Below are 13,511 nucleotides of genomic sequence, written 5' to 3' on the forward strand. Positions count from 1 at the left end.
AACCCAGAGCAGCGGCTCCAAGGTCCTACTGAAGGTGGTGAAGGTCCGACTTCACCACAACAACGCTGTGTACGACACGTACGCCGTTTTAGACGACGGGTCGGAACGGACCATCCTTCTCCAGGAGGCAGTGCGCCAGTTGGGGCTCCAAGGGACTGAGGAGAAGCTGACTCTGCGCACGATACGTCGCGACCTTAAAGAGGTCACCGGGGCGAGAATCAACTTCTCTATCTCCCCGGCGGGGCGGCCGTCGGACAGATATCGGCTTCAGAATGTCTTCACCGCAGACCAGCTAGCGCTCTCCCGCTACGACTACCCCCTGGAGAGATTACGCGCAAGATATTCCCACCTACGGCGAGTAGACCTACATCCGATAGAAGGAGCGGAGCCAACCCTTCTCATCGGCTCGGACAACGCTGCACTGATCGTGTCGCTCCGTCCTCCGCTGAGAGGACCACGAGGCTGCCCGATGGCTGTTAAGACTGCGCTTGGGTGGGCCCTCCAAGGCGCTACCGAGTGGAGAGATAGAGACGGGAGAGCTACGTCATCCCTCCATGTCCGAACCGAAGAAGTGCAGACCATCAACTGCCTTCACACCAGTGTGGACTCCATGAATGCGGCGCTACTAGACAACGTCCAGAAGCTGTGGACGCTAGACGTTGCGCCCTACCAGAATGAGAAGCTCTACGTACGGTCAAAGGAGGACGTCTACGCCATAGACCTCCTTAAAGCAAAGACAGTGCGTATCGAAGTCCAGGGCGTGAAGAGAACATCTACCAGCCCTGTCTCGAAACCCAGCAGGAGAAGATCTACCAGCCCTTTGTCTAAACCGAGGAGGAAAAGATCTACTAGCTTGTCGGTGAGGAAGAGGTCAGCTCAAAGGAGGAAGACGCCGGCGGTGCCAGAGCCGGACGATACTCCGCTGACCGCTGAGTTGGAGCTAGCTCCGCCTGCACCTGTGGCCATGGCCTACACCCAACTGAAGGTGAAGGAGGAGGAGCCAGAGCCGGAGCTAGAGGCGGAGCCAACGGAGAGCAGCGGAGTTGTGGTGTTGTTGGACGACCCCGTAGCCGAAGACACGAAACCACGCATCCGTAGAAGTCCGTTCAAACACGGCAAGAAAAGGCGAAGGAACTTACAAGGAAAGTGGTGCAAACAGAAGCAGAAACCGGGAGAGGAAAAGTTAAGACGTCAGGCTATATCGCCCGAAGGCGGGGCAAGTCCGGACGGCGTCGAAGACGATGTTAGCGAAAACATAAAACAGGTCCCCACCTCAAGCCTTAAATTCCTCGGGTCGAAAAGACCCAGATCCCGGCCTAAAACGTTGTCGAAGCAGGTGGAAATGGACCTGACTCAACAACTGTTATTGCAGGACGTGAAAGAGGACACCGTGGACGACGAAGACATGACGTCGGACTCCCTCGACGCCCAGCCGGGCAAATCAAAGTTCGCCAAACACATAAAGCACTTCATCATGCCGGTGGTCAGCGCCCGGTCCTCGCGGGTCATCAAGACCCCGCAGAGGTTCATGGACGACACCGGCATGTCCGTTCTGCCGCGGAGAAACTCCCTCAAATTACAAAGGACACTATCACCTCATACCTCACGCTGCTAGAGCAGCCTAGCCAGTGTGCCTTCCATAGTTAAATGAAACCGAGGGTTTCATGGGGCGGCTGTTATGAAGGCCCACAATTTAGAGCCAGTTAGTTTCCCCAAATCAGCCCTATTTTGCCCCTGTTATTTCCTTAATTATTTTCCATACTATTCATGTACGTTTTCATGAAGGTGTATGTATTGTTATTGTAATTGTATAAGTTCTGTCTTAGATTTGTTTAGTATTGTGCAAGCGCCAGATTAGTGGGCGTGGTTTGATTGGCGTACGTGACCGGATGTATGATTGGCGTACGTGACCGGATGTATGTTCGGTTGGTATATATAGCGACGGAAGTGGTCTGTGCGTGAGAGTGACGAGAGTGAGAAGAAGAAGAAGAAGCTTCGCGGGAACGTGCTCAAACCAATGTGACAGCTCTGTGTGAACTTTCTAGCTAGCCAGCCAGGTTCAGGAAGTTCGCTCAATAAAGTCGCTCTTTCTTCTGAATGTCCAGGGAACTGTGAGCCGTACGGAGTTTAGTGAGTTAACAGCGCTAGCCCAGTTTAGCTGTGTCCCCGTTAGCCAGCCTTGCTAGCCGCCGGCTGCTAACGTTGGCGCATAGCGAGACCCAAGCTGGACAGAGCCGTCGCCTCCACGAGGTGGATTGCGACCGACCGCTGACTCCACCGGAGCTGACCGTGGACCACCGGACCTGAGCCATTCACACATCGTCGTTTGCTACGAAGACGCCCCTTTCCCTTCAAATTGCAACGTCACTCCCCCCCCCTTGTCTGCTGCCTTCCTCGAGTCACATGCGAGCTCCAACCAGGCCTCAACGCGCTCATTTCAGTCCGGGACTCTAAGCCTTTTCAGGCCAGGTACTGTGTGTGAGTGAGTGAGTGAGTGTGTGTGTGGCCGGCGGGGAGGGAGTATATTGGGATGTGTATATAATTTGTATAAATAAATGTGTTTGTTCATATTCGATACATTGCTGTGTGTTTAGTTGTCTGTTAGCTAATGCTAATGCTAATGTTAATGCTAATGCTAGTAATGCTAGTCTAAAGGGTTGCTGGCGCCCCCTGCCTCTATCCTCCTACACTGCCGATTTAGCTCAGAGTTAGTTAGATAACCAGCCCTTCCTAAATTCTACAGTCCTTTAGCTACTCCCTGGTTACAATTATATAACATATTAAATTACAAATATCAAACATTAAAATATATCATACATCATATAATTTTACATTTGGCATAATATAAAACACTTATATATCTAGTTTTGTCCTAGTTTTAAGGTAGGCCTGTATATGTAGCTATACCTAATGTATTAGATGTTACTGATCCAGGATGTCCCTTGGTGTTGGTGTCTGAATAATGAAGTAAAAGACATCTTGGTCTCAATGGGACTCTCAAACAAGCGCGCGCGCCCTGCATACACCTGCATTTACGATAATACATCATACACATACAACATTATAAAACACAATCAAGAAAAAAACACATTTTTCAACAAAGAGGCCCCTCAATCCACACATGACATTTAGAAACTGCAATCTGTAACCAATCTGTCAGTCCAATCAGCGAAGAGAACATCATTTGACGAGCGTGCATACCGCCCAATAGGAGAACGGTAAACATACAGTAAAGGAGGCGGGATTTAAGACGCTTCTGTTGTTTAGGGAAAACCAAAGTCGGGGAGAATCTGTGACTTGATATGAAAACCATAACTATTCCGTTATAATAATACAAATGACTTTTTTTGCGTGATTCACTGTCGTTTTAATATGAAGTCAAGATAGGGAAATATCTGTGGAAATATCAACTCTTTTGCGTAACTTCGTGAGCTTAGAATGATAAGGTTCTATCTCCGTTTAGGGCAGTTCAGAGATATTCAGCGTCAAAGTTTTTACATTCCATTATATTCTGTGAGACGGAACCTTTGTATTTGATGAATTACTAACTCAAAAATGTCAACATTTAAAAAAACAACACCACACAGGCATTAATAAACACCTAATGGATCAGAGTATGTAAAAAAAAATTTTTTTTGACAAAAATGGAGATGGGGATAGCCTAGCCTAGCCACTTCTTGGGGAGTTGAGTGTCGAGATTCTTGGAAGCGGAAGAAGAAGTCCGTCCAATCAGCGAAGAGAACATAATTTGACGAGCGTGCACACCGCCCAATAGGAGAACGGTAAACATACAGTACAAGGAGGCGGGATTAAGACTGGCTTCTGTTGTTTAGGGAAAACCAAAGTCGGATGTCTGGAGCAGGGGGGCACGGTGACTCCCACAATGGTCCTACATTGTCCTAAGACTCGCCTGAGAGGGGGGCGGATATCTAACCTGTAGCTTAAGCTATCGGAATCAGGAATTGGTGTTGTTTAAACATATCTAAACACAAGTCTTTAGCTACCAGTTTAGCTAGCCGAAGCTAGCCACGTATTGATAGTTGGGGCATTTAAGATGGCGGCCGTCTGGCCCTTCCCCCCGTGTCTCTCCTTCGTCTGGTTGTTGTTGAGTTTGAGTGTGTCTCCTGCCCGGGGAAGTGACTCTCCTGCCCGGGGGAGTGACCCCTGTCCGGCTCCCTGCTCCTGTGCGACGGGGTCAGACGGGATTCAGACCCTGGATTGTAACAAGAAACGGTTGTCGGTGGCCCCCCGCGACCCTCCTCCCCCGGGGACCAGTCACCTGTGAGTACCTGAACATGATCATGTCGCTGCTTCATCACCTTATCAACCTGCTGCATGTTTACCTCCCGTGGTGGGACGCCAGGAGTCACCGGGATGCTGGGTTTTAGAGTTGTTTTGACAGCTGGACTGACGGACACCTTTGTGTTCTTCTAGAGCAGCTACTTGCTAAGTAATGGCCTTGTCCTGAGGTTCTAACTCTACATACCCAGCCATCACCATGTCTTGAGATGTCCTAAGATGTCTTAATTAACCAAAATAAGACATTTTGTCTGTCAAGATGTCTTAAGTCGTCTTCACAAATGTGTCTTAAGATGTCTCGAGACAAGGTGATGGCTGGGTATGTAGTCCTGAGGATCTAACTAGTCCTGAGGTTCTACAGTGGAGTGGGGTGCAAACATGTGGGCACCCCTGGTTTAAATGTCTGTTACAATTAATCTCCAAGTGATTGAAAGCAAACCTGAACACTAAATGCTAAAAGTTAAACATGACACCTTTCTGCATTTTTTTTTAAAGCAAGGTTTATTTTTATTTATTTTTAATAATAAAAAAGGAAAAGGACCCTGTGCCAAAGTTTGGGAACCCTTTTGAATTATTCTTTGTTAGCTTTTGAGATGATGTTTAGGCTACTAAGGCCCAGACCAAGGTGATTTACTCGTTAGGGCTTCAATGAGTCAGGTGAATATAATTCCAGGGTGGAACTAGGACTAGGCCTATATGAAGTAACTCCATGCCTTCTAAAGTATCTGACTGCAGTGGCTGTTGTGTCTGGTGTTAAAAACCATGGGTTCCTCTAAAGTTGTCCAAGCATGTCAGAATCAAGATAGTTCACTTCCACCATCAAGGAGAAGGCTACAAAAATCTCTCGCAATGTTTCAAACTACCCATTTCCACTGTCAGAACCATCATCAGAAAATGGAAAATAAATGGAACAATTGAAGTCAAGGCAAGATCTGGAAGACCAAGAAAAATGTCAGATAGAAATAGGGTGAAGCATTTGTAGAGAAGAACACCGTGCCAACTTTTAACGGTTTTGGAATGGCCATCACAGTCCCCAGACATGAATATTATTGAAAATCTGGTGTTCTGCCAGGAAGACTGGGGAAAAATTCCCAAAACAAGAATTGAAAGACTCTTAGCTGGCTACAGAAAGCGTTTGCAAGCTGTTATAATTGCCTGCGGAGGAGTTACAAAGTACTTCCCAAACGTTTGCACACAGCCTTTTTCCTTGTTTTATTATTTTTAAACTGTGAAAAGTTCCTTTAAAATGTGATGAAATGTGTCATGTTTATATGTATCACATATATTAATTGTAAAAGGCATTTTGACTAGCGGTGCCCACATTTTTGCACCCCACTGTAACTCTAGTCCTGAAGTTCTAACTCTACCTCTGAAGTTCTAATGTGTCTTTTTTCTACTTCCAGAACCATGAATCACAATGAACTGACCTCCATCCCGTTGCTAGGAGACGTCGCCTCCAACATCACATCATTGTCGTTGTAAGTGCTCCTGACGACCAGTCCCAGCTCCGTCCTTGAAAACCAACCCCAGTTCTGTCCTTGTTTCCTGTAGGTTTTCAGCAGGTGTCCAAGACACGGGACAGGTGCCGTCAGGGATGTCTGGTTCTTTGTTTGTTTATGATGAGGTCCATGAGTATTGACAGACTTCTCCTGTAGGCCTATATCTGACACGGATATCCTTGTATGCGTCACACAGAGAGACGATGGTAGAGGCGTCTTTGGCGAAGGTGAGAGATAACGGTTGTTATGTTCCTCAGGGTCCACAACCGTATCTCAGAGCTGTGGATGGAGCAGCTGCAACCCTACGTGTCCCTGGAGACGCTGGACCTCACCTCCAACTCCCTCTCAGAGCTCCGCGCCGGAACCTTCCCTCCCATGCAGCTCAAGTACCTGTGAGTTCTGCAGCCTCTCCTACCAGCTTCTGACGGGTCAGAACCCTCCCAATGTTATTTCCGAAGCAGTGTTTAGGTGATACCTGTGGGCTGTGACCCACCAAATACTGGTACAACCCTAACCCTAGTCCTAATACTAATACTAACCCTAACCCTAGTCCTAACAAAGACCCTAACGCTAGCCCTAACGCTAATACTGACCCCGACCCTAACTGTGACCCTAGCCCTGATGAAAGTAAACCCAGTGTGACCCGGTCTCTGGCACTGTCCAGTGCTCTGACTGCCTGCCTTCTGTTGGCCTGTTAATTCGGTGTAACATGGGGTTAGGGTTATTATGGTGTAACTCAGTGTAACATGGGGTTAGGGTTATGGTGTAACTCAATGTAACATGGGGTTAGGGTTATGGTGTAATCATAAAAATAAACAAAAAATAGTTCCGCAACTGAACTTCAAATGGACTGTTGCCTAGTAACCTGAACACAAACATGTAGTCTAATTAACGGTCATTTAGTAGAACATCTGTGCGGTGGAGTGATACATATAGTTAAAGGTCCCAGTGCTGTTATACTGTATATCAGCACTCATGGAAGGCCTCTCGTCCAATCAAATTACTTGGTCGGAACTAACTGTTGTATAAGCAGACATATCAGGGCTAATTCCTGATTTCCATTTTGTTCGGCTTCTCTGTCCCGCAGTAATTTAAGCAATAACAAGCTGGTCAGCCTGGAGGCCGGCTGCCTGGACAACATCTCCAGCTCCCTGCTGGTCCTGAGGCTGAACAGGAACAGGATCGCCCTGCTGCCCGCCAAGGTGTTCAGGCTGCCCCAGCTGCAGATCCTGTAAGTCACATGTCTGTTCATGGTTGTGGTCAAGATGTTGCCATTAGTCATTGTGCTAACCATAGTAGCATTATGTTTAAAGCATAAGAGTTTTCCCTCTGAACTTCCTGTGGGTTAGTGAGTTGTTTACACATTAGGGGTATAACGGTACACATATTCAAACCGAACATTTTCGGTATGGGTCCTTCGGTACGTGTGTGTACCGAATGAATGCAGCGTTCTTTTGCAGTGTTCTTTTACCCACTGCACTGTTTGTTTGTTGAAGTAATCTCAGCCAGTAGGCATGCACACACACAAAGATTGTTAGTAATTTAGCAGTCGTTATAAACTAGATAAAAACTAGAGATTGAAGTTCCTCCAGCATCAGAGTGCAAACGCTTGTGTCTGACGTATTTTAAGGTGTTAGGGTTAGGGTTTGAGACTTTTTTAGGAGATCAACACAGACCTCATGTCTCTAGCTAAGATGCAGCTTTACCAGAAATGATGCCGCATTATAGATTGACCAGAAATACACATGAACATTTTATGGAAACTTCCCATTGAAGTAGTAGTAGTTTGTTTAATGCATGATTGAAGCTACATATGTCTGTTTTTTAAATGCACACAATTATTCTTATTAGTTCCAAAATGTCCAATATTTAAGTGTGAATTAGATTTGACGGGTGATGTTCAGGGTTGGGGTTAAGTTAGGGTCGGAGCAGCAGAGGACTGAATGAATGAATGAATCGTTTAATGACCACACGACCTAGGTCGGTGGAATTTGTTTTCGGTACAGGTGGAAAAGCTCAATACAGCAGTGTCAAAAACATACACACATTTCACATAACTATCACATGGACATGTACACACATAACCACAAGACAAGAACATAGTCAATATTTACAATTTATAAAGTGCAGTACGTCTGGCAGGGTTAGTGCAGTGAGTCAGGTGTTGAGAGTCCTTATAGCAGAGGGGAAAAAACTGTTTTTGAAACGGGATGTTTTGGTGTGGTGGTGTTTCAGGGAGCTGAAGCGTAACAGGCTGAAGATGGTGGACAGCCTGACGTTCAAAGGCCTGGACGCCCTCAAGGCCCTGAAGATGCAGCGCAACGGCCTCACCAGGCTCATGGACGGAGCCTTCTTCGGCCTCAACAACATGGAGGAGCTGTGAGTCGCACGCTATCTATCACCTGATTGGTCAGAGACGGCCAGCGCTGTCCTCAGCATGCGTTACAGGATGTAGCATCGTCAGTTTCTGGGGAGATGAAAACTGTGTTTAACTCCTTCAGTGTAGAGGGTGAATAACCACGCCCACATGGTCAACGTTCCACAGCGCCAGGGTGACTTTATTCACCAGAAACACTCGATAGATAATATACATCTGAGGAATGTTTTACTTGTCCTAATAGATATTGTGTGTGTGTGTGTGTGTGTCTGTGTGTGTGTGTGTGTGTGTGTGTGTGTCAGGGAGCTGGAGCACAACAACCTGACGGAGGTGAACAAAGGCTGGCTGTACGGCCTGAGGATGATGCGTATCCTGCGTCTCGACCACAACGCCATCAGCACCATCGCCGCCGACGCCTGGGAGTTCTGCCAGAGGCTGGAGGAGCTGTGAGTCACTTGACCAGCCCAGGAGCGCCAAACATAGTTTCTTTCCCCTCCTCTCTTCCCTCTCTCTCCCCATCCTCTATCTCCCCTCCTCTCTCACCCCTCCTTTCTCTCCCCCTTTCCCACCCCTCCTCGATCTCCCCCCTCTCGCCTCCCCTCTCCCCTCTCGCCTCCTCTCACGCCTCTCTCCAGCCTCCAGCCTCTAACCTCCTCTTTCCTGTGGATGCTCCTCCCCCTCCAGAGACCTGTCGTCCAACCACCTGACCCGGCTGGAGGAGACGGCGTTGACGGGCCTGGGCGTTCTGGAGAGGCTGGACCTGCGAGACAACGCCATCCGCCACCTGGGAGAAGGCGTGTTCAGCAGCCTGGCCAACCTGCGCTCGCTGTAAGACCTGTAACACCTGACCTCTCTAGCTGTCCCCTCTAGCTGACCCTGACCTCTCTAGCTCACCCTGACCCTAACCATGACCTCATTAGGTGACCCTAACCCTGAGAGGTGGGGGGGGAGTTACTTTGGGCTTCTCTATGCAGCCACCAAAGATGCTCTGATTGGTCGGATATGAACCCAAAACACTGCAGTCTAGTCAGTCAGCCAGTCCTGCTAACCACGTCCAGAGATGATGTCACCAGCTTGAGTTCCTGTGGTTTTGGGGGGGATTTGTGACACGTGTTTGTGTTTGTGGTATGTTTCAGGGACCTGGGGAACAACGAGGTGTCCTGGGCCATCGAGGACTCCATCGGGATGTTCGTGGGCATGAAGAGGCTGAACACACTGTACGAACGACCTGCATGTTCTGTCCCCCCAGCCTCCCCTGGTGTTCTACCTCCACCAGCCTCCCCTGGTGTTCTACCTCCACCAGCCTCCCCTGGTGTTCTACCTCCACCAGCCTCCCCTGGTGTTCTACCTCCACCAGCCTCCCCTGGTGTTCTACCTCAGCTAACCTCCCCTATGCATATCTTTATGTCTTAGATTCTTCCATGTACAGTCATGTGAAAAAATTAGGACACCCCATTAAATATATCTTTTGAACCATTCCTTGGTGGATTTACTGGAATGTTTTGGGCCATTGTCAAGCAGCATGTTCCACATCCGCTTCAACTTCCATGTTTGGACAGATGGTCTCATATTTTCCTCAAGCGAGTGGTATGAGGTCCTCAAATATGCTGTCATTGGTTTGTGTCAAACATGTCTTCTGTTACTACGCCCAAATAAATCAACATTGGATCAATCTGCATGTTGTTCCAGAAGTCCAGGTGTTTGTCTAGGTGTTTTCTGGCAAACTTTAGTCTCGTGAGGTTTTTTTGTTTTTTACAGCAAGGGTTTCTAACAATCAAGAGCAAAGCAAACTAAATGTCTGAGGTTTAAATAAGTCAGGCTCCTCCAAAATCCTCTCTTACAATGTTCTAATCATTTGCACCTGATGTGGTCAGTAACAATCAATATGGTTAACATTTCAGGCTCCTCCAGAGGAACAAGATCAAGTCCATCACCAAGAACGCCTTCCAGGGTCTGGACGAGCTGGAGCACCTGTACGTACAGCTGTGTGTGTGTGTGTGTGTGTGTGTGTGTGTGTGTGTGTGTGTGTGGTCTGTGTGGTCTGTGTGGTCTGTGTCTGTGTGTGTTTGTGTGTGTGCGCTGGGGTCAGTGTCGTGGGTGTGTGGTGTGTGTCTGATTCCTCTCTCCTCATCCTCAGGGACCTGAGTAAGAATGAAATCATGTCTCTTCACCCAGAGTCACTGAAGCACCTGAACATCAGACAGTTGTGAGTATTCATATTTCTATATAATAATAATATAATAATAATAAATGTATTTTGTATAGTTGAGTTGGCTCTTGTGATCGGAAGGTTGTGAGTTCAAATCCCGCCTGAAACCACACCACTACTAGTGTGCCCTTGAGTAAGGCACTTAGCCCTCAGTTACTCCAGGGGGAATGTCCCTGTAATTTGTAATTGTAAATCGCTTTGGATTAAAAGTGTCTGCTAAATGGCAAAAATAAAAAATGAAAATAGTATAGCACTTTAGGATTGAAAGACACAACATTCCATACAGAGAACAAGAATAGAGAGATCAATAAAAGAATAGAGATTAAACAAAAGCACAGTCAGTAAAAATAACAATAAGTGTGTGTGTGTGTGTGTGTGTGTGTGTCCAGTGCGCTGAACAGCAGCAGCCTGCTGTGTGACTGCCAGCTGCGGTGGTTGACCCCCTGGCTGACGGAGCGCGGCTTCCTCCCTCCCGTCACCGGCGCCGTGTGCGCCCACCCCGCCCCCCTGCGCGGCCGGCCCCTCCCCTCCCTCCCCCCGGACCTGCTGCTCTGCGACCGCTTCCCCCAGCCGCGCATCACGGAGCACCCGGGGACGCTGATCTCTCTGCGGGGGTCCAACGTGACGCTGAGCTGCGGGGCGGCCAGCAGCAGCGACGCGCCCATGGCGGTGGCGTGGAGGAAGGACGGCGAGGTGCTGTACCACGGCCTGGTGGACACCTACGCCTCCTACCACCAGGGGGAGCTGACGTACACCACCCTGCTCCACCTGCTGCAGGTCAACTTCACCGACCAGGGACGGTACCAGTGCGTGGTGTCCAATCACTTTGGGTCCAACTACTCCAGCCGGGCCGCTCTCACGGTCAACGGTGAGGACAGCTGCTCTGGTCTGGGTGGGGTAACGGGTTTATGTGGTACCAGGTCTGTCTGTCTGTCTGGGTGGTACCAGGTCGGTCTGTCTGGGTGGTACCAGGTCTGTCTGTCTGGTACCAGGTTTGTCTGTCTGTCTGTCTGGTACCAGGTCTGTCTGTCTGTCTGTCTGGGTGGTAACAGGTCTGTCTGGGTGGTACCAGGTCTGTCTGTCTGGTACCAGGTCTGTCTGTCTGTCTGGGTGGTACCAGGTCTGTCTGTCTGTCTGGGTGGTACCAGGTCTGTCTGTCTGTCTGGGTGGTACCAGGTCTGTCTGGGTGGTACCAGGTCTGTCTGTCTGTCTGTCTGTCTGGGTGGTACCAGGTCTGTCTGTCTGGTACCAGGTCAGTCTGGGTGGTAACAGGTCAGTCTGGGTGGTACCCGGTCTGTCTGGGTGGTACTAGGTCTGTTTGTGCAGTGGTTTTTAATACTTTTTCTTGTTAAATAACAGTTGGTTCAGGTGATCACCTAGTCAGTACCTCACTAAGTAGAATGTGGTGTGCTGTGTTGGAATTCAACGGACACTGGAATGGAATGGAATGGACATACATGTACAGATTCTGATTTAAGAAACATATATGTGTGTGTAGTTATTATTATTATTATACAGGTGCAACTCAAAAAATTAGAATATCGTGCAAAAGTTAATTTATTTCAGTAATTCAACTTAAAGGGTTAAACTTAGATATTATATAGACTCATTACATGCAAAGTGAGATATTTAAAGCCTTTATTTGTTATAAACTTGATGATTATGGCTTACAGCTTATGAAAACCCCAAATTAAATATCTCAGAAATGCAGAAATTACATGAAATCAATAAGAAAAGGATTTTAAATACAGAAATGTCAGCCCTCTGAAAAGTATAATCATGCATATGTACAATGCAATGAGTCTATATAATATTCAAGTTTAACCCTTTAAGTTGAATTACTGAAATGAATGGACTTTTGCACGATATTATTTTTTTTTGAGTTGCACCTGTATATAGATGACCTATTGTAACATCTATTGGTATTGATGGACTCTCTTCCTCAGAGCTTCCCTCCTTCCTGAAGACGCCCATGGACCTGGTGATCCGGGCGGGGACCATGGCCCGTCTGGAGTGTGCCGCGCAGGGCCACCCGCCGCCGCAGATCGCCTGGCAGAAGGACGGAGGCAGCGACTTCCCCGCCGCCCGGGAGCGCCGGATGCACGTGATGCCCGACGACGACATCTTCTTCATCGCCAGCGTGAAGACGGAGGACATGGGCGTGTACAGCTGCACGGCCCAGAACGCAGCAGGAAGTCTGTCAGCCAACGCCACGCTGACCGTGCTAGGTGAGCCTTCCCAGGGTGCAACAGTGCGGTTTCATAAAGATAGAGTCACTATCATTACTAAATATACAGTTTAATAAATTACTCTCTCATTACTAAATATACAGTTTAATAAATTACTCTCATTACTAAATGTATAGTTTAATAAAGGTAGAGTAACTATCTTTAATAGCCTCTTACCATTCCTCTATAATTAGCTTAGAACACCTATCCAATGTATACCCAAAGTCAGATGAAAGCTGTTCTTGAACCATTTGGAGTAAATGCATGGGGTTGGTCTCCTTTTGAAGGTAACACACAGTCTTAAGTTTGTTCCCCGACAGTAAGAATGACTAAGTGGCACTGGCTTTGAGAAATACAAGTTTGAACAAACAAAAAAACGGAAATGTTGCTGGATATGCTGGATAGTTGATGGGAAAAGTGACCGTCCATCCCTCCCCCTCCAGAGACCCCGTCCTTCATGCGCCCCCTGGAGGACAGGGTGGTGTCCCGCGGGGAGACGGCCGTCCTGCAGTGCATCGCCGGCGGAAGCCCCGCCCCCCGCCTCAACTGGACCAAAGACGACGGGCCGCTGGTTCTGACGGAGCGACACTTCTTCGCCGCGGCCAATCAGCTGCTGATCATCGTGGAGGCGGGGCCCGGGGATGCGGGGAAGTACACGTGCGTCCTGTCCAACCCTCTGGGGACAGAGCGAGGGCACATCTACCTGGGCGTGGCGCCCGGGCCCAGCTGTGACCCCGGGGCGGGGTCCGGGGGGGACGGCTGGGCCACCGTGGGCATCGTGGTCATGGTGGTCGTCTGCTGCGTGGTCGGAACGTCGCTGCTCTGGGTCATCGTCATCTACCACATGAGGAGGAGGAGCCAAGACTACAGCATCACCAACACAGGTGGGAGGACACGCA

At 48.5% G+C, this 13,511-nt stretch overlaps 1 protein-coding gene across 1 annotated transcript in view; it reads left to right on the top strand.

The window, feature by feature from the left end:
- Nucleotides 1-964: 964 nt before the first annotated feature.
- The window catches only part of lrig2 (leucine-rich repeats and immunoglobulin-like domains 2), a gene marked incomplete at both ends in the record, with an annotated part of 15,951 nt that continues 3,404 nt past the window's right edge, over nt 965-13,511 (top strand). Inside the window, 14 exons of the mRNA XM_080545805.1 lie at nt 965-1,545; nt 4,138-4,281; nt 5,703-5,777; nt 6,056-6,190; nt 6,886-7,029; nt 8,034-8,177; nt 8,478-8,621; nt 8,860-9,003; nt 9,312-9,392; nt 10,077-10,148; nt 10,313-10,381; nt 10,774-11,252; nt 12,331-12,612; nt 13,056-13,496. Coding sequence (XP_080401931.1) covers nt 965-1,545; nt 4,138-4,281; nt 5,703-5,777; nt 6,056-6,190; nt 6,886-7,029; nt 8,034-8,177; nt 8,478-8,621; nt 8,860-9,003; nt 9,312-9,392; nt 10,077-10,148; nt 10,313-10,381; nt 10,774-11,252; nt 12,331-12,612; nt 13,056-13,496 — 2,935 coding nt within the window. The remainder of the gene's footprint in view (nt 1,546-4,137; nt 4,282-5,702; nt 5,778-6,055; nt 6,191-6,885; nt 7,030-8,033; nt 8,178-8,477; nt 8,622-8,859; nt 9,004-9,311; nt 9,393-10,076; nt 10,149-10,312; nt 10,382-10,773; nt 11,253-12,330; nt 12,613-13,055; nt 13,497-13,511) is intronic.

Source organism: Nansenia antarctica (genome assembly GCF_963989245.1).
Source record: "Nansenia antarctica genome assembly, chromosome: 15".
Classification (NCBI taxonomy): Eukaryota; Metazoa; Chordata; class Actinopteri; order Argentiniformes; family Microstomatidae; genus Nansenia; species Nansenia antarctica.